At 44.7% G+C, this 18,280-nt stretch overlaps 1 protein-coding gene across 1 annotated transcript; it reads right to left on the bottom strand.

Annotated features, from left to right (window-relative positions):
- Window positions 1-16,217: 16,217 nt before the first annotated feature.
- GJA3 (gap junction protein alpha 3) lies at window positions 16,218-17,753 on the bottom strand. Its single transcript, XM_035115175.1, has one exon. It carries the CDS (start codon window positions 17,751-17,753, stop codon window positions 16,218-16,220), a length of 1,536 nt encoding a protein of 511 aa, XP_034971066.1.
- Window positions 17,754-18,280: the final 527 nt, after the last annotated feature.

Here is an 18,280-nt window from a genome sequence, read left to right as displayed (position 1 = left end):
TGGCAGGCGCCCCTGAGTTATGCCCTAGAAAACATGACTATGCATAAACCTACAAAATAATCACGACTAAGATGCATTTAGCTTTAATTGATGCCTGCTTGTTTTTGTAAATTTTTGATTTAGTTTTTGGAAACAAAACAGCACACAAGTACAAGAAAACCAGTAGTTATTGTGGCTTAGTCAAGACATAGCCCTAAACAATCCTGGTTTGGATAAGGCAAGTGCAAATCCTAGTTTGCTGATTTGGATACAATGACCACCTATAGCCTATGGAAAATGAAGCAGTCTCGGAAAGACCTGGAGAAGGAGGAAGAGCATACAAGTTGAAAGTTGTTTCCATTCTCCCTCTTGAAGGTTTTCCCATTCCTGCAAATGAATTATGCCACTAAAATGCCCAAGAAAGCCAATTAAAATAACAGGGTTTCATTTTCTGTCCCTGCCAACTCTACAATTCTGGCTCAATTATTCTGCCTGGTTAAGGTGGATTGTTTCAAAGCATCATCACTTACGTACTTCCAGGGGTGGCCAGGAGATGTAGTCCAGCAACATCTGGAGAACATCAGGCTGAAGAAGGCTACACTAAGCCTTTCATTCCAACAGCTGGCCGAGAGAGAGGCAAGTGGTACATTTGGTTCAGTGGATCCCTTCTGTTATTCAGAAATGAAGTGGGAGGTGCTTTCTACCTCCATTTTGTCCGAAGGAAAAGCTTAACCTGTTCTATGTTGTGCATTGCAGGTTGCTGTTAAGGAGGCAGGAACAGGGCTGGGGAAGAACCATAGCTCAGCGGTAGAGCACCTGCCTTGCATGGAGGGCTCAGGTTCAATCCCCATCATGTCCAGCCAGGTAGGACTGGCAAATAGGAAGCGCTGCTGGGTTCCTCCCACCTTTGCTCCTGGTGTAAAAATCTTCATTCCCACCCAGCCTTGTTTCTGATATAGATCTTCACCCACACCACCTTTGTTGGTGGGGATGGACGGACGAGCATTTTGTGGTTCCCCTCAGGTGCCAAAATGTATTGGGCAGTACAGTGGTACCTCTACTTACGAATTTAATGTGTTCCGAACGCACATTTGCAAGTCGAAAAAATTGTAAGTCGAATCCCATAGGAATGCATTGGGAGAAAAAATTCGTAAGTAGAAGCAACCCTATCTAAAAATTCGTACCGTAAGTAGAAAAAATCCTATCTAAACTGCATCCAAGATGGCGGACGGAGTTCCATTCGTAAGTAGAAACATTCGTAAGTAGAGGTACCACTGTATAGACAGAAGTGAGCTAGATGAAACAATGGTGTGCAAGGCAGATTTCTGTGTTGCTAAAAAAACCGCCAACCTTGTTCAAAATTCCTCCTATATATTGATTTTTTTAAAAAAAAAAATATTACATCGCTGCTAACAACAATGCTATATATAGGAAAGCAGGCGTGGAAAACTTGTTGTAAAAAATATTTCATCATCTATGCAGAGTTAGGGCCCAGTTGGATGTGTGACCAAAGACCCATCTACCTCCATTCACATATAAAGCAGGGTATATAAAGCGGTTGGAGGATGGATGGCGGCTAATGGATTGAAGTTGAATCCTGACAAGACAGAAGTACTGTTTTTGGGGGACAGGAGGCGGGCAGGTGTGGAGGACTCCCTGGTCTTGAATGGGGTAACTGTGCCCCTGAAGGACCAGGTGCGCAGCCTGGGAGTCATTTTGGACTCACAGCTGCCCATGGAGGCACAGGTTAATTCTGTGTCCAGGGCGGCTGTCTACCAGCTCCATCTGGTACGCAGGCTCAGACCCTACCTGCCCGCGGACTGTCCCGCCAGAGTGGTGCATGCTCTGGTTATCTCCCGCTTGGACTACTGCAATGCGCTCTACGTGGGGCTACCTTTGAAGGTGACCCGGAAACTGCAATTAATCCAGAATGCGGCAGCTAGACTAGTGACTGGGAGTGGCCGCCGGGACCACATAACACTGGTCCTGAGAGATCTACACTGGCTCCCAGTACGTTTCCGAGCACAATTCAAAGTGTTGGTACTGACCTTTAAAGCCCTAAACGGCCTCGGTCCTTTATACCTGAAGGAGCATCTCCACCCCCACCATTCAGCCCGGACACTGAGATCCAGCACCGAGGGCCTTCTGGTGGTTCCCTCATTGCGAGAAGTGAGGTTACCGGGAACCAGACAGAGAGCCTTCTCGGTAGTGGCACCTGCCCTGTGGAACACCCTCCCAGCAGATGTCAAGGCAATAAGTAACTATTTTACTTTTAGAAGACAACTGAAGGCGGCCCTGTTTAGGGAAGTTTTTAATGTTTGATGCTGTACTGTTTTTAATATTCGGTTGGAAGCCGCCCAGAGTGCCTGGGGAAACCCAGTCAGATGGGCGGGGTATAAATAGTAAATTATTATTATAATATGGTTTTTATTGGGGGGGGGGAAGCTGTAGGTATGGAGAGGAGCTAAACCAAGGTGGGAAACATATTTCAGCCAAACGGCTGCCTGTGCTTGTGGGAAGGCCAGAGGGGACAGTGGGTGGAGCAATGGGTGGGACTCTTACCTTTGCACATTAGGCTAAATCTCAACCACACAAAAGTCACACACGCCCTCTATTTTTCATCCAGGCAGGAGGCTTTTGGACAGTCTGAAGAAACATTCCTAGCAGGGAGGATGTGAAGTACAGTGGTGCCTCGACCTACGAATTTAATCCGTTCCAAAGGCACCTTTGTAGGTCGAAAAAATCGTAAGTTGAAAAACACCATTGGAAACGCGATTTCCCATAGGAATGCATTGGAAACAGAAAAATTCGTAAGTTGAAGCAACCCTATCTAAAAAGTCGTAAGCGGGCGGCCATTACCCCCATTCGTAAGTCGAAAAATTCGGTTGTCAAGTCGAGGTACCACTGTATAATCAATACTAGGTGTGGCCAGGGGAGAGTCCTGAGGGATGGGCAGAGAGTCCTGGGGGCCATTTGTAGCCCCTGGCGCTGAGGTTCCCGATCCTTGAGCTAAACCTCACCTGCCCCCACCAGTTTCATTGGTCTCTTTTCCTCCAAGCTCGACTTAGTTGGGGTAGCAGACCTAAGGCTAGTATCTGAAGCAAAGGTGCAATGGGAAATAAGGTAGGGGCTGGTCCGGGGCTCCTCACCTGTGCAACCTTGTTGATTTAACTTTAGTCCCCCACCTCTGCTGGCCTGCTTTACACAGGACAGTCCTTTGTTTGAATGAGTCCTCTCTTTGAAGGGCTGTTTGGTCCAAGTCCAGTTTAAAGAGCAAGTTCTGTAATAAGGGAGACCTGTAAGCGCCTCGAAGTTGCCCATCAACAATTGGTGCCTGAACAGCAGACTATGTGTGCACACAGCACACCTTCCCCATTAGTATTCCCTCCCCCCCCCCCAAAAAAAATTGCATCTACATGCACAAATTAACATACCGGTATGTGCTTTTTTATGCAAATGTGTCTCTTCTGTCCAATGTAAGATGCATTGTGCTTCAGCCCAAACGGGGCCTGCACCATGGCAAAATGAACGTCAGCTGCAAGGCATGTGGTAGGAGGGCTACATTTTGAAGAAAAGATAATGCAAGGAAATTTTAACCTCTCTTTCTTAGTAGTGTGTGTTTGTGTGTCAGTGCGGGTGGAAAAGTGAAGTGGCTTGGAAGAAGAAGAAGAAGAAGAAGAAGAAGAAGAAGAAGAAGAAGAAGAAGAAGAAGAAGAAGAAGAAGAAGAAGAAGAAGAAGAAGAAGAAGAAGACAGCCACTGAATGAAAAAAAATGTGTTTCCTGTACTTCTAACAAGGAATAACCCATGCTGCATTCATAATAAAAACAATAATTGCTAATTATTAGTGTTTGTGTAGACCAACATGCACAACATCATGCATAAGAACACAAGCAGAGCAGTGCTGGATCAGGCCAATGGCCCATCTAATCCAGCATCCTGTTCTCTCAGTGGCCAACCAGGTACCTGTGGGAAACTTGCAAACGGCTGACATTCTGAGGCACAGCTGCCTCTGACTGTGACATCATGGCTGGTAGCAATTGATAGCCTTATCCTCTGTAAATTTTTCCAGTCCTCCTTTGAAGCCATCTAATTTGGTTATTTCCATATTCGTAATTGCATATAAAATTCAAAAGCATTAGTTTTGAAACACAGACTAAGGAAGTGAAGACAGAAAGTTCTCAGAAGTCTAGAAATGAAGATAATGCCCTTCTGCCAGGAGGAGGCAGGCGTAATATTAATTCCTTTTTCAGGGTAATGTGTTCATTTAATGTTGCATGAACTGAGAAGAATGTAGCGTAATTCTTTTAAACTGCCGTGGTTCTGGCATCTCCCAGCCTGTGAAAATATCTAGCTAACGCAAATGTTTTCAGTTGAATTGGCCTGTCATTTCCCACAACTTTTCGCAGCTGTGACTTTGCCCAGATGATCCCCAGTTGAGCTTTGGTTGCTGACGTCTGCGGTTTGTGCAAAATACAGTCCGCTATCACAACACATACACCCTCCAGGTCTCTGGCAATTCAAACACATTCGCCTTTAGTCTCTGCTCAAAGCAGCAAAATGTTATTTTTGCTTTTAAGTCTATTTGAACATTTCACACTACAAAGCATGGACTCATAGTTCCTGTGTGTGATGTTTTTTTCTTATTTTGCTTGGGGTGACTTTTATTCTCATGGGCATCTTGAAAATGGGTTTATTTCAGGACGTTTTCATTACTTCTAGAAAGAAGAACTGAATCTATAAAATTGTGCAGCTTTTAAAACAACAACAACTACGTCCCACGTAATTTGTGACTCTTAATATGTGATGCTTGCTGTCCAACACAAGGAATGGTTTTTGTTTGTTTGAAAGGACACAAGTTAATGGATGCAATTTAAGACTCATTTTCCTGGGAAAGTGGAAAATCCAGGCTGAACTGAAGCTGAACATTAGTTCTCCCCTGCCTGCTCTTGTTTTGTTCTGCAGGGTAAAACATTTCCAACACAGCTGTTCCTTTAAAAGATTTGTCTTTGCAAACCTGTCTTGCTCAAAGCTTTGGAATGGACAAAGTTCAATACAAAAAGCTTCTTTAAATGTGAATTGTTTCTGAATACTGATTGTATGAAAGGAAGCCAGTGTCTTAGCCATGGGCATAGCTAGGATTTATGTTGGCATGGGCAGGACGCCCACCTGTCACCATCCTCTGTCTGGTTCTGTCTAGAAGATTCGGAATTAAATCTCTCCCCAACAGTTGTCTTCAATTACTTCCTTTTGACCCCAAGTGCTCAGAAAAATCTGTCAAAATCTTCAATCATTTGAAAACAAGGGAGCTAAATAAAAAATTAACACCAGGGAGTACCTTTCATACGGTTAACGAGTATATTTTGCAAAATTACGAGGAACGCACCTTTTTCCATCTTATTTTAAAAATCTAAACTAAAACAAGTTTTATTGGATTTCCTGAAAACCTTTTCAGCACTTCCTTCTGAATTTCCTCCTTTTCCCCCAATGCATTTTTTCCTGTGTACAACTCAGTTAAAGGTAAAGGGACCCCTGACCATTAGGTCCAGTCGTGACCGACTCTGGGGTTGCGCGCTCATCTCGCATTATTGGCCAAGGGAGCCGGTGTATAGCTTCCAGGTCATGTGGCCAGCATGACAAAGCCGTTTCTGGCAAACCAGAGCAGCACATGGAAACGCCGTTTACCTTCCCGCTGTAGCGGTTCCTATTTATCTACTTGCATTTTGATGTGCTTTCGAACTGCTAGGTTGGCAGGAGCTGGGACCAAGCAACGGGAGCTCACCCCGTCACAGGGATTCGACCCCCAACCTTCTGATCAGCAAGCCCTAGGCTCAGTGGTTTAACCACAGCGCCACCTGGGTCCCGTACAACTCAGTTAGCATGGCCCATTTAGATACTCCCCTGTCACTGTCAACCTTAGGCAGGTCTTCACTCTAAACAAGGTGCTGAATGACTGCTCTTGGTGCATGGCTGAGCAAGAGAGATGGAACAGAGCCTTTTTTGAGGTGGGTTAAAGATTTTTATTTACTTACTTGATTTAAGGAGGGGGGGCCCAACCCATGGTCTTAGCACAGAGACTTTGGCCTGCACAAGGGGTCTGCATGCCTCCACAAATGCTCTGGATCAGGTATAGGCAAACTCGGCCTTCCAGATGTTTTGGGACTACAATTCCCACCATCCCTGACCACTGGTCCTGCTAGCTAGGGATCATAGGAGTTGTAGGCCAAAAACATCTGGAGGGCCGCAGTTTGCCTGTGCCTGCTCTGGAGGGTTGAGGAGGAAACCCATAATAGATTGAGGTCGGGGAGGCAAGGGACAAAAAGTCCCATTGTGCAGGTCAAAATCCAGCTTGGTTGGATGGAACCCTATGTATTCTTTGGCAGTAGTTTTTGTACAGGGTACAAGACCTGAGTGGCTTCCTGCCATTCACATGCCATTGGAAGTGGCGTTGGGATTTCTTCTAGGCAGTGGCATTGTAGGCAGTCCTTTCCTGGTGTGTGCAAGAATGCCGCTCTCCTAGACCACCACATGGCAGCTGAGAGGAATGGGGATTTCGCTTTGCCACTAAGAACCATGTTATGAACGTGTAAGCTCAGAGGACCCCTTGTACATCAAGGAAGGGGGAACCTGTGGCCCACTGATGTTGGTGGACTTAACTTCCATCAGCACCAGGCAGCCTGGCCAGTAGTCAGGAATACAGGAGTTGGGAGTCCAAATTTGTGTACCGCCTGTCAGGCTTCAGGGAATCTGATCCCCCTCCCTCACAGCCAGCTGCCAGTAAATGAACTACAAGAAGCTCTTACCAAGGTCTTTTCAATATTCACAGAGAGACGTAGAAATGCCATCTCTCGGATAACGGTGTTGCTCCAAGTAAAGCCCCACCCCCTCCATCTCTCCTATTATACGTCATCCCTACGTTGGCGGATCTGTGCTTTCTGCCTCTGCGCTTTCTATTCTCCTACTTTCAACACCCGCCGGGTCCTCGATTGTTTTCTAAAGACACTGAGACTTGTCAGCTGTCCCTCTCCTAGTGCTTCTTCCTGCTGCTCCCCCAATATTTCCCAGCTTCTTCCCTCTGCAGCCTCTGAACTGACCTTCTGCAAACCACTGTTCTAAATCTCTACTGTCTTCTCTTGGAAGTGCAGGAGGATGGGGGCGGTCTCCATTCCAACCTCAGTCCAGTCCCTGACAGCAGGTAGCAGCAGCACTGCATCCCAGCTCCCCACTACCAGGTCTTTTGCAAATCTGACCAGGGAATGGGTGCTGCACAAAAATCCCTTCTTCTCCAGGATCCGTTTCAAGTCATGTGGTGAGTCTTCCTCAAAGTCTCCTCCTCTTACCACGTCTTCATCGACTTCTGCATCTTAAGCCATTGGTTTCCAAAAGAAGAAGAAGAGTTTGGATTTGATATCCCGCTTTATCACTACCCAAAGGAGTCTCAAAGCGGCTAACATTCTCCTTTCCCTTCCTCCCCCCCAACAAACACTCTGTGAGGTGAGTGGGGCTGAGAGACTTTAGAGAAGTATGACTAGCCCAAGGTCACCCAGCAGCTGCATGTGGAGGAGTGGAGACGCGAACCCGGTTCCCCAGATTACGAGTCCACTGCTCTTAACCACTACACCACACTGGCTCTGCTTCCAAAGGGTCTGCTTCCAAAGACTTGTGGCTAGCTAAACTCACTGGCCCCTTCGTAGGGTGGTTGCGCGTCCGCTTTTTACAGAGCACAGTCCTCTATTTGAAGGGCTGCCTTGTCCAAGTCTGGTTTGAAGATAATCGGAAGAGGGGGGGAGCAGAGGACTCCAAGTTGCTCAGTAGCTATCAAGAATATAAGGAGATCTTGCAGGCTATTGCTATTTTCATTTGGGATTCAATCATATGCCAGCAAGCTCAGCTTGCACAATTATACATAGATGTTAAGAGACACAGCTGCTATGGAAAACAGTGTGCTTCTTTGCCCTTCTTTATTATGTGTAAGTGGTTGCCCTACGTTCTGACATAACATTTGCAGTCTGGGGGACCCTGTGCAGAAAGTCCTTTCTGTGCTCCCTGCATTCTGGGGATTCATTGGGGAAGCAATTACAGCTTAGTTCTTTTCCATGCCTGTATCACGGAAAGCGAGGGAAGGAAATTCTTTGAGGGTTCCTCTCTCACGTTCTGACTTCTGCTTTGCGGTGTGGGAATAAATGATACTACAATAGCTCCCACACAATAACCTCAGGGCAGGCCCTTTTATTGTCTTCCTGCACTGGAAGCAACAACAGTAAGTTACTTCCTAGAGTTGGAGGTAAGCGTTCTCTCTATGTCAGACAAATGCAACCTGAGAGGAGTTCCCATGGAATCCTGGGAGCTGTAGTTTAAGGGTGCTGGGAGTTGTAGCCCTGTCAAGGATAAACTATGGCTCCCGAGATTTTCTGGGGGAAGCTATCTGCTTTAAATGTGCTTTCAATGTATGCTGTAGAGGTGACCATGATGTAAAGCTCTAGGGACGTTGTTTGTGCTACTTGAAGAAGAAGAAACAGCTGCTGCAGCAACCAATGGGATGGGTGCGTGGAAATGTCATTTATAAGAGACAGCGTTATGGTACAAAAGTTTATTTAGTAACAGTTTTGTAAACATTTGAGGTAAATGAACATGGACACCAACTGGTTCTCACATAATTAATCCACAAGGCACTTCTTCAAAGACAGCACTTGGAACAGTTTGGTGCTTTTTTTGCATGATTACAAGTCCCTGACTGCCCAGAAAACTCTCTCCTTCCTTGTTGGGAGGTTCGGTGATGTTGAAGGTCATGTGTGCTTCGAGTGACATAAATGAGCAGACCTTCTGATGCAATCCGATTCTCCAGTGGAAATACATTGTGTTAAGAGGGGATATATCTCCTGCTTCAAAATTGCACACACTTATTTCAAATGCAGTAAGCCTGTAATTTACACGGGAGTTACATTCTGGAGATTGCACCTAAAGCCAGAATCACATATAGTCAAAACTCATTGGAGTCAATGATGAGTGGAATTACAATAAGTCTCCCCTCCCCCACCCCGGACGCCCACCCCCTTTTACTTTTTACTTTTTTCCTCAGTGCATAAAGCTGAATGTGTTAACCATGCGTAAATTGTGGGCTTACTGTATACCAACAGTTGTGAAATGCCAGAAATCAAAGAGTATCATAACTAAACATTTTTTTTATAATAATAATATCCAAACCTGCATAGCTGTGTCTGTCTCATGGGAATAATTTATACGTGTACAAAAGGTTTCACAAGAAATATCTCTGTGAGCAAATAAAACTGGCATGTTGTTTGTAGCAAGGAAACAAAATCTTCCACATGGGAACAATGCAGAGATTCTAAAACAAAAACCCAGGAGGGGGCTGTTGCTTCAAATGATGGTGACAACTTGTCCCGTAACAGCTGGACCCTGAACATACATATACGTTCCATTAATTGCAAATAAACTTTCACATATAGGCTTCAAGACTTATCACGAAATTCCCACACAGGGGACTTGTGGGAAGGCACACATGTAAATCACAACTTGAGATGCATGCATCCTAACTATTAACATAGTATCATTGGTGCTTTAGAGGGGTACATAGGCAAGAGGAAGACAGCCCCTGCTTCCAAGGAGCTTACAATTTAAAATAATGGGGAAGCGGAGGTGGGGGGCGGGAAGCAGACGAGAAGGGGGAGACAAAGGTAGGAATTATGTGATGCTCTACATGGGATATTCCCATTATGGTCTGCTTGTGGAATTAACACAAATTCCTTCAGGAAAATTCAATGTCTGGATTTCGTCCTGTTAGGATGCGATCCTGAGCACACTGATGCACCAGCTACACATGTCCATTCAAAGGCAGCATTCAGACACAACATAGGATGCCTTTTCTCTATAACCAGGCCTTTGCCCTTTAACTATCTGTGGCCTTTTAGAAAGTGGGTGGGGTGCTTTTAATGCATTTCTAGCCCCCCCCCTGTTTTAATGTATCTATGGTGGGGTGTTTGTTTGTTTGTTTGTTTGTTTGTTTGTAAGTCATGTTGGGTTGCCTTGTGCAAGATAAAGCAACTCACACACTTAATAAAATAAATAAAATAACAAATGGTTAACGATCTACATGTTACAGAAGTGGATCTATGTTCTGAATAACAGATAGCCCTGAACAACTGTAGTATGACACAAAGGGGCAGGTGCCACTTCAAGGGGAGAAGTAGCAGGAGGGATGGGGTGGATGAGTGCTGAACGTTCCTCTACATGTTCTGCCCCCCTCATCTCCTCTATTCACTTATTCCCAACCAGGCTTATCTCTTGCCTTGGAGCCTAGCTGGGGGGACGGGGGACAGGACTGGTGGACTTACTTGGGAGCATCTGCTTGGCATGTAGAAGATTCCAGCCTCAATCCCTAATATCTCCAGGTACTACAGGGAATGTCCCCTTTCTGAAAACCTGCACGCTGCTGCCAATCAGTGTAGACAATACTGAGCTAGATGGACTCGGCATAAGGAAGTTTCCTATGCTGCCATCTTTCCTAGCTTGAATCTGCCCCCATCTTGCTACTTTACCTACGCTGGGTGCAACCAATCTTCTAAAACACAGCTCCGCTTCTGTTGTGAATAGTTTGACCTAAGAACAGCTTCACATGGGATTCCCATTATTGTTCAAATTGTAGGCAGCTTACGATGACAATTGATGGTGGCTCTGGGATGGCTGTGCACCCCCATTTAAACCAAATGACACATTTCAATAGGGCTCAGATGAACACCATAATAGGGATAGAGTTTTCTATCCAGCTACGCATTCCCATGAACAACACACTGAAATGAATTTCCTTGCACAAATCTCTCGCTGCTTAGGGCAATGAAGTTTCTCTCAGACCGTTACCATCCCCAACACATCTGTATGTGGGAAAACATATGTAATGATGTACATGTTTGAAAAAAACATTCTTTATGAATACCCATGATTGGAGGGGCAGCTTCCTGCTGTGAAACAAACACATGTGAGATACAGTTTTTGTACATGACTCTTCTATTTAGGGCGGGGAAACCCACTGTGTGAAGGGGCAATAATTTAATGTAAACTTCAGGAAACCGAATGATGAACAGAGCACACATTTCACAAGGGAGAGAATCCAGAGTACCTAAAAATATGTATATTTAAATACCCACCAGGATTTAAAAGTCAATAACATAATCAGCACACTAATAAGCAAAAAGAGATCAAACTGGAAAAGGTCCTAAAATACTGTTTCTATATCTATCTATCTATCTATCATCTATATCTATCTATCTATCTATCTATCTATCTATCTATCTATCTATCTATCTATCTATCATCTATCGGTTACTGACCGTTTTTTTAAAGCTAAGATGCTCCAAATCTCCCTTTCCTCTTTATAGTTTTGCCAAAACATGTTACAAGATATTTCAGTGACCTGAATTAGCTTGTGTCTTACAAGATGTTAAAATGGGCTGCATCTCCCCCCCCCCATGTGTAGCTTTATTAACTTTGTGGGGTAGCCTGGTGCTGATGTAAGGACTCCCTTGGCTTCTGATCAAAGCGGGCACAACTTTTTTCGTCTCTCCACTACAAAATTGGGTAGGGGGAGGGCTGTATGCTGATTAAAGGCTCCCTTGGGGGGAGATATTCCCACTGTTGTCCATAGTAATTCTTAAGCACCCTGCTGCTGTTGGTGAACTAAAAGCAAACAAACCCAAACCCTTCTACATATTATTGCATTGCTTTTCCCGTGCTTGATCACCTGGGAGAAATGTCCCAGTGGGGAAATCCCACCAATACATGGAGTACCAACGATGTTTGTTAGCATAACTCGGCAAGGGCGAGCAGGGAGCAGGGGGTTTCCTAGATTTCTTTGACAGGAAGGGGAGCAAGGTGTGAGAAATTTGGCAATGGCAAAGACATGAGTCGGCCAATGTTGCATATACTTCCAGTCGTAGGATATTTTTAAGTCTTACAGCTTCACTCTATGCCTGAATAGGTTGGTTTGCATCCAGTGGAAATTACCTGCAGGAAGGTCTACAAAGCTCGGTAGCAGAATAACACAATTTTTAGACCAGGGATGGGGAACCGGTGGCCCTGCAGATGTTGTTTGACTCCAACAGCCACCATTCCCGGCTACTGGCCCTATTGGTTGGGGCTGATGGGAGTCGGGAGTCCAAAAACATCTGGAGCGACAGAGGTTTCCCAAGCCCTGTTCCAGCACGGGGCAGTGCAGTTATATATAATTTAAGTTCCATTGAAGCAGATACAGTTTAAGGAAAGCAAAATCTGTGCAGGATCATGACCTGTGCCTCCGGTATGCTGCTTATGAATGCTGTACTTGTCAGTGGGATTTAAAAAGCTAGAGAGAGAGCGTTTCAAAACAACATATGAGCATATTAATGTCACTTTTTCATTTGATTAATTGGAAAACTCAGCTTCTTAAAAGTCACGTGTGAAAACACCCTTATATACATACTACTTTGAGAAACCTCTTCCAATATTGAGCCCCTCTAAAAGCTACAAGAGTTAATTGTCACCATACTCTCTTGTTTTGTTTTAATGACCAAAAAAACAAGGTAAATGAACACATTTACAACAGGATATGTTGTTTTTTCCCCAGCAGATGTTTCTTGAACTAATTGCTTTCTAAGTTGGTTGAAAGATATTAATTGAGGTGTTTTCTTGGTATTCGCGAACTGAACCCTTGCTCCTATTCTGCTTTTGGTTCTTAGTTGTGCTAATACTCTATGGCCTGTGTACATGTTATCTCAGTAAAAAGTAACAAATACTGGTATCTGATGCCAAAGTATTTCTCTATATCCTTCAAAGAGAGATGGAATTTATTTTAGTGAATTTAGAACAAGGCCTAGTTTGGAGTCCTACAACACTCCCCTGGGAGAAAGTCATATTGAACTCAAGGGGTCTTACTTTTGAGTTGAAATGCATAGGAGATAGTATATTAAAAAGCTTGGCATACAAAGCAATCTTTTAAGTAAGGCTTGGCCCATGTGGCCAAAGCAATAAATAAATGATGCTATAAAAAGTTTTCATTATTATTATTATTATTTTGTCGATACCTTTAACATTGCTTGGAATGTTGGCAGTGCAGGTTGCCGGGGGGGTGGGTGGGTTGCATTATCAGGGAGCCTAGGAAATTGTGAGTCAAATTCCATTCCAAGCTGTTAATTTACTCCTTTCCTGGGTACTCATTAAATAGAAAACCAGACTAATATTGGAGAAATCACTCTATTCCTTGAGATACATGAGTAGTACAGTGTGTACAAAGAACATTGAAGCAACTATCTTTCCCCCTTTTTATTTATTAATTTATTTAAATAAGATCTCTGGTGCTACCTTGGCAATCCGTTTTGTGTTACATTTCAGACAATATAGTATAAAAAGAAAAGAAGAGGCAAACGGAGTGCAGTTCTGTTCTCATTTCTGCTTATACAAGCCTGTTGACTTAATGCTGGCGTCAGCGACACTGCATAGGCAAACCCCGAGAGCAGAATGTCATCTATCATGATATATTGAGGCACTGCTTAGATGCCTTTAAAAAAGGGGATTAGACAAATCCATGCAGAATGGACCTATCAATGGCTATTAGTCATGATGGCTATAGGGGTACATCCAGATTCAGAGGCATCAGGGAACACAATTTGATTGTGGACCGACCGTGAGTGAGCATCTGATTGGTTGCTTTGGGAAGCAGCATGCTAGACTAGATAAACTTTTGGTCTGATCCAGACATTCTGGGCCGTTTCCAATGCTGCCGTTCCACTAGCACAGCAGAATTCCAAGTCTGCAAAAGATCACCCCCTCCTCTCCCCTGCAGCCCCTCCAGAAAAAGAACCCTCCAGAGCAGTTTTGGGGACAGGCAGAGAGAGGAGTGGAAGGGGAAATCCCATGTTGAGTGGAAGTCTCTTCCCACCCACCCTCACTGTTGGATACAACCTACTGTCTTTAAATATTCCTCTGATTTAGATTGCAATTGTATATTGCAGGGGTCAGCAAACTTTTTCAGCAGGGGGCCGGTCCACCGTCCCTCAGACCTTGTGGGGGGCCGGACTATATTTTGAAAAAAAATATGAACAAATTCCTATGCCCCACAAATAACCCAGAGATGCATTTTAAATAAAAGGACACATTATACTCATGTAAAAACATGCTGATTCCCGGACTGTCTGCGGGCCAGATTGAGAAGGCGATTGGGCCGCATCCAACCCCCAGGCCTTAGTTTGGGAACCCCATGTATATTGGCTTATTTGGAAATAAGCCTCATTGAACTCAGTGAGGCTTACTTCTGAGTAGGCATGTGCCACGTTGCGCTGTTAATTGATAGCACAGTGCACTTCACTTTACGTCTTCAAAAAAATGACATCTTTAGACTGGAATGAATAGATTCAGATAGTGGAAGACAAGTTGCCGCTTAGTCAAATAGGCACCAACATTTCTAGACAATAAAGTGGTTGGATGTGATTTACATATATGAGAAAAGCAAACACGTACTTAAGAAATACTAGATAAAACTGTTTTACACTGTACATTGGGCTTTGATCCTGAAAAAGTCAGTTGCACTTAGGTCCTGTTGAGATTGCAAATAACAAGACCAATGGATTTCAAAGGTACTTAAGCACAAACAACTTTCTGTGGTACAGGGCCTAATTTTTCATTTTGGAGATTTTTTTTTTAAATGCTGGAAATCAAACAGAAGCCAATTCCCATTTGTGAAAATGACCAGAGTCAATACAGAGAGAAAATAAAGATAAAACTAAAGGGCTAAGTTCATTAATTTGAAATACATGGGTTATTTTAAAAATCTTCAGGTGTGCACTGTAGTTTTAGTCTTTCAATTTCACTGTTTATTACTTTTGTCAAATACATTTTACAACAGCAGACCTCCCCCAAAAAATATCTTTTTAGGTTGAGATTGTAATCTGCTGCTTATTTTACTCACTCCACTGAAATCAAGTGTTTATGCCTCCTTTTAGATCAGTTGTGCCCTCACTATTTTCCCCAACTAGCTCAAAAATATTTAGCCACCTAAAATGCACAGTCCTAGTTCATCCTATAGCTTTGTTCACAATAAGCATAAAATACTGGAACGGTTTCTTTGCTTTTCTGGGTTAAAAGCCAAAGTGTGCCATACCTTAAGATGTGTGTGCTTTATGTTCTTGTTATTGCATTTAGAGTTTCAGAAGCAATTTCAAGAAAGGTAACCAAAGGTTTTAAAAATACATAGATTTAAAATGTGTCTCCATGGTTTGGAAACACTTGTGTAGAATTTCAAGCTTGACACTTCCTCACAGAATTAAATGAAAAATGAACACTTCAGTCTACAGCAGGGGGTCACTCCAGACCCATTAGAAACTGACAATTTGTGAAGAGCAGAAAGCTGCCTTAAATTAACTGAAGACACCTAAACCTGCTTTTGTTTTCATTGTGAAGGGGAAAGATGATCTGCAGTTACCTTCAGAACTGACCCTATCATTAGGCAGAGTGAGGCAACAGCCTCTGGTGGCTGATGCTGAGAAGCAGCAGGGCCTTCTATTGGAGGTCAGAGATGTGCCTTTCCTGCATCCCTTAAACTAGTTTGCTCCCCTAAGATGTTGGGGAGGATGCTCTCCCATTGGCACCATTTTAGTAAGATTCAACTGCTAGTCTAGTCAACTTCTGTATGTGGAGTGGGAGATGGGCACCATCTTGTCCTTTGCCTCAGGCAGCAAAATGGCTTGGACTGGCCTTGGTTAGCTTCAGGTTTATGGAAGTGAGGTGAACAGGAAGAAGAATCCCCTCTGCCTACCAGAACTAAATGTGAGCCTGTGGAAGGAACTGTAACTGCGATGAGGGGCAGAATGAGATGACAGGTGACGACAAGGACTAAGCATTGCTTGTTGGGATATGTGATTACAACAGCATGTTCTCATTTGCTGCTAGCACCTATAATCTACGAAGGCCTCTTTTCCTCTCACATCATGATCTGGCTGCTATTGGTCCCTCGGCCGGTGGGCTGCGCTTTTGCCAACCCCGACCTATTAGAAAACGTTGGGGTTTTGTCCCGCCCCCACCCTCACCACCACTACAACCCACAGAGTGCAAGAACTGCAAGCTTCAAAGTTTGGGATCTTGGCCTCCCCTATATCCCCTTGTCCTGGGATTAAGCCTCCCTGCCCCCAGAATAGTTCCCCTTTACACTTTGCTACCTTCATCTTCTTACTCCTCCCGGCACAGGGAGTGGTCCAGTTACACGGCCAAGTCATCAGACCTGGCTCTGCTGCTGCTCGATTTACTAGCCCTGCTCAAGCGACGTGTGTCTATGAGCAGCGGTGGGTCGTGCATCTCCACCAAGGTGCAGGCAGCTGACATTGAGGACCCTTCCTCTTCACCTTCTCCATCCCACTTGCTGCCGCTTCCCCCACTCAGGCTGGTACTCAGGCTGCTGCTGTTGGCGGCAGCCACAGGCGACAGAGAAGGTGGAGGAGGGGGGTGCTCTCCGGGCTCCCCTTGCTCCGGGCGAGATTGTCGGAGGCTGCTGGGGGTGGAGGAGGCAGCTGAGCTGGAGCCTGCGAGTCTCCTCTGCTGCTCCATGGCCAAATTGGCCCAGTTGTGCTCATCAGCCAGTGCTTGGCTACTGAAGTAGGAGTTGTTGACGGGCGAAGGTGAAGGGATAGACGACATGGTTGCTATTGGGGTGGAGGCTGCCGTGTGCCTGATGGCTTTGTGCCTGTCCTCGCTGGCCAAAGGACCCCCAGGGTAGCCAGCCAGAGAGGTTGCAACAGAGGCTGGCTGTGGCCTGGAGGTAACGTCCGCATAGTGTGGCAACCCAGCTTGTTGAAAAACCAGTGGGGTGATGGTACGAGTTTCAGGCATGGTGATGGAGGTCGCAGTTGGCGGTGCTGCAGGTAGTGGCAAGGCTGAGTGGGAGGCAGGTTTGGAGTCCTCCACTTCTGAGGCTGGCATGATGGGGGTGAAGGTGGGTGCTGCATGGCTGTGTCTACTGGTCATACCCTGCTTGAATTTTTTCCATCCCAAGTGGTACATCTCAAACATGTTGAGTAGCAGAGAAAGGCAGGCCACCGCCAGCATGAAGATGATGAAGATGGTCTTCTCAGTGGGTCGCGAAATGAAACAATCTACAATGTTCGGGCAGGGCCAGCGGCCGCAACGGTAGAGTGGCTTCAACTCAAAGCCGTAAAGGAAGTACTGGCCCAAGATAAAGGCTATTTCAAAGAGAGTTTTGAAGATAATATTGAAAATGTAGGTGCGCAATAGAGCACCTGCAATGCGAATCCGGCCATGCTCATCGCGGACAGGTAATTTCTCCTCTTTCTGCAGTGGTGGCTGCTTGTCGTTGCTGCTGCTGCTGTTCTCGCCGCTGCCAATTTCTGCTTTTGATCCTTGCAGGAGACGGCTTGCTTCCCTGCCGTTTCCGGTGTTCCGAATCTCTTCTTCCTTCTCTTTTTTCTTTTCCTCCATGCGCACAATGTGGAGCACATGACCCAGGTATATGAGGGTCGGAGTGGAGACAAAGATGATCTGCAGCACCCAGAAGCGGATATGGGAGATGGGGAAGGCTTCGTCATAGCAGACATTCTCACAACCGGGTTGCTGGGTGTTGCATGTAAAATCTGATTGTTCATCTCCCCAGACCTCCTCAGCAGCCGCCCCCAGCACCAAGATCCTGAAGATAAACAGTACCGTCAGCCAAACTTTGCCAATAACTGTGGAGTGCTCTTGCGCATTCTCTAATAGTCTCCCCAGAAAGTTCCAGTCACCCATTGTTTCAGCTCTCTAACCTACAACAAGAACATTATAGCAGCATTATTACCAAAAATAAAAAAATAAAATCCCTGAGAAACTGGTAAGCAAACCACCCTTAAGCATTTCTGTGCAAGGCAATGTTTTCACAATAATACATTATTATCGTCAGTAAGAGTGGGAACATATAATCTAGGATATTAGGTTGAAAAACAATAAATTCATGATTTGTAGCTTTCCATTACAAAGGGTCCATAGCGCAGAAAATATGTAAACATATAACGAAGGGCAAATAATCACTCATAATAGCTCAGGAAGTGGGTGGTAGTTGTGGTGGTAACTGGAAATCACCACGGCTGAACCTTCACATATAAAAATAACTCTGTGAAAATGCTTTTTTAAAAAAAGACGTTTAAATATATATCGAATTTGCAATTAGCTCACCATTGCCATCTGGTGTCACATTTGTAAAGTGCACTTAAAACGCTATATTTGCAGCTGTATAACTGAGTCCTATGTACACAGTAACTAATATGGACCCAGAGTGC

Source organism: Zootoca vivipara, chromosome 4 (assembly GCF_965207765.1).
Source record: "Zootoca vivipara chromosome 4, rZooViv2.hap1.1, whole genome shotgun sequence".
In the NCBI taxonomy this organism is placed as follows: Eukaryota; Metazoa; Chordata; class Lepidosauria; order Squamata; family Lacertidae; genus Zootoca; species Zootoca vivipara.
Note: the sequence above shows the minus strand (reverse complement) of the source record. Positions and strands in the feature narration are given on the sequence as shown.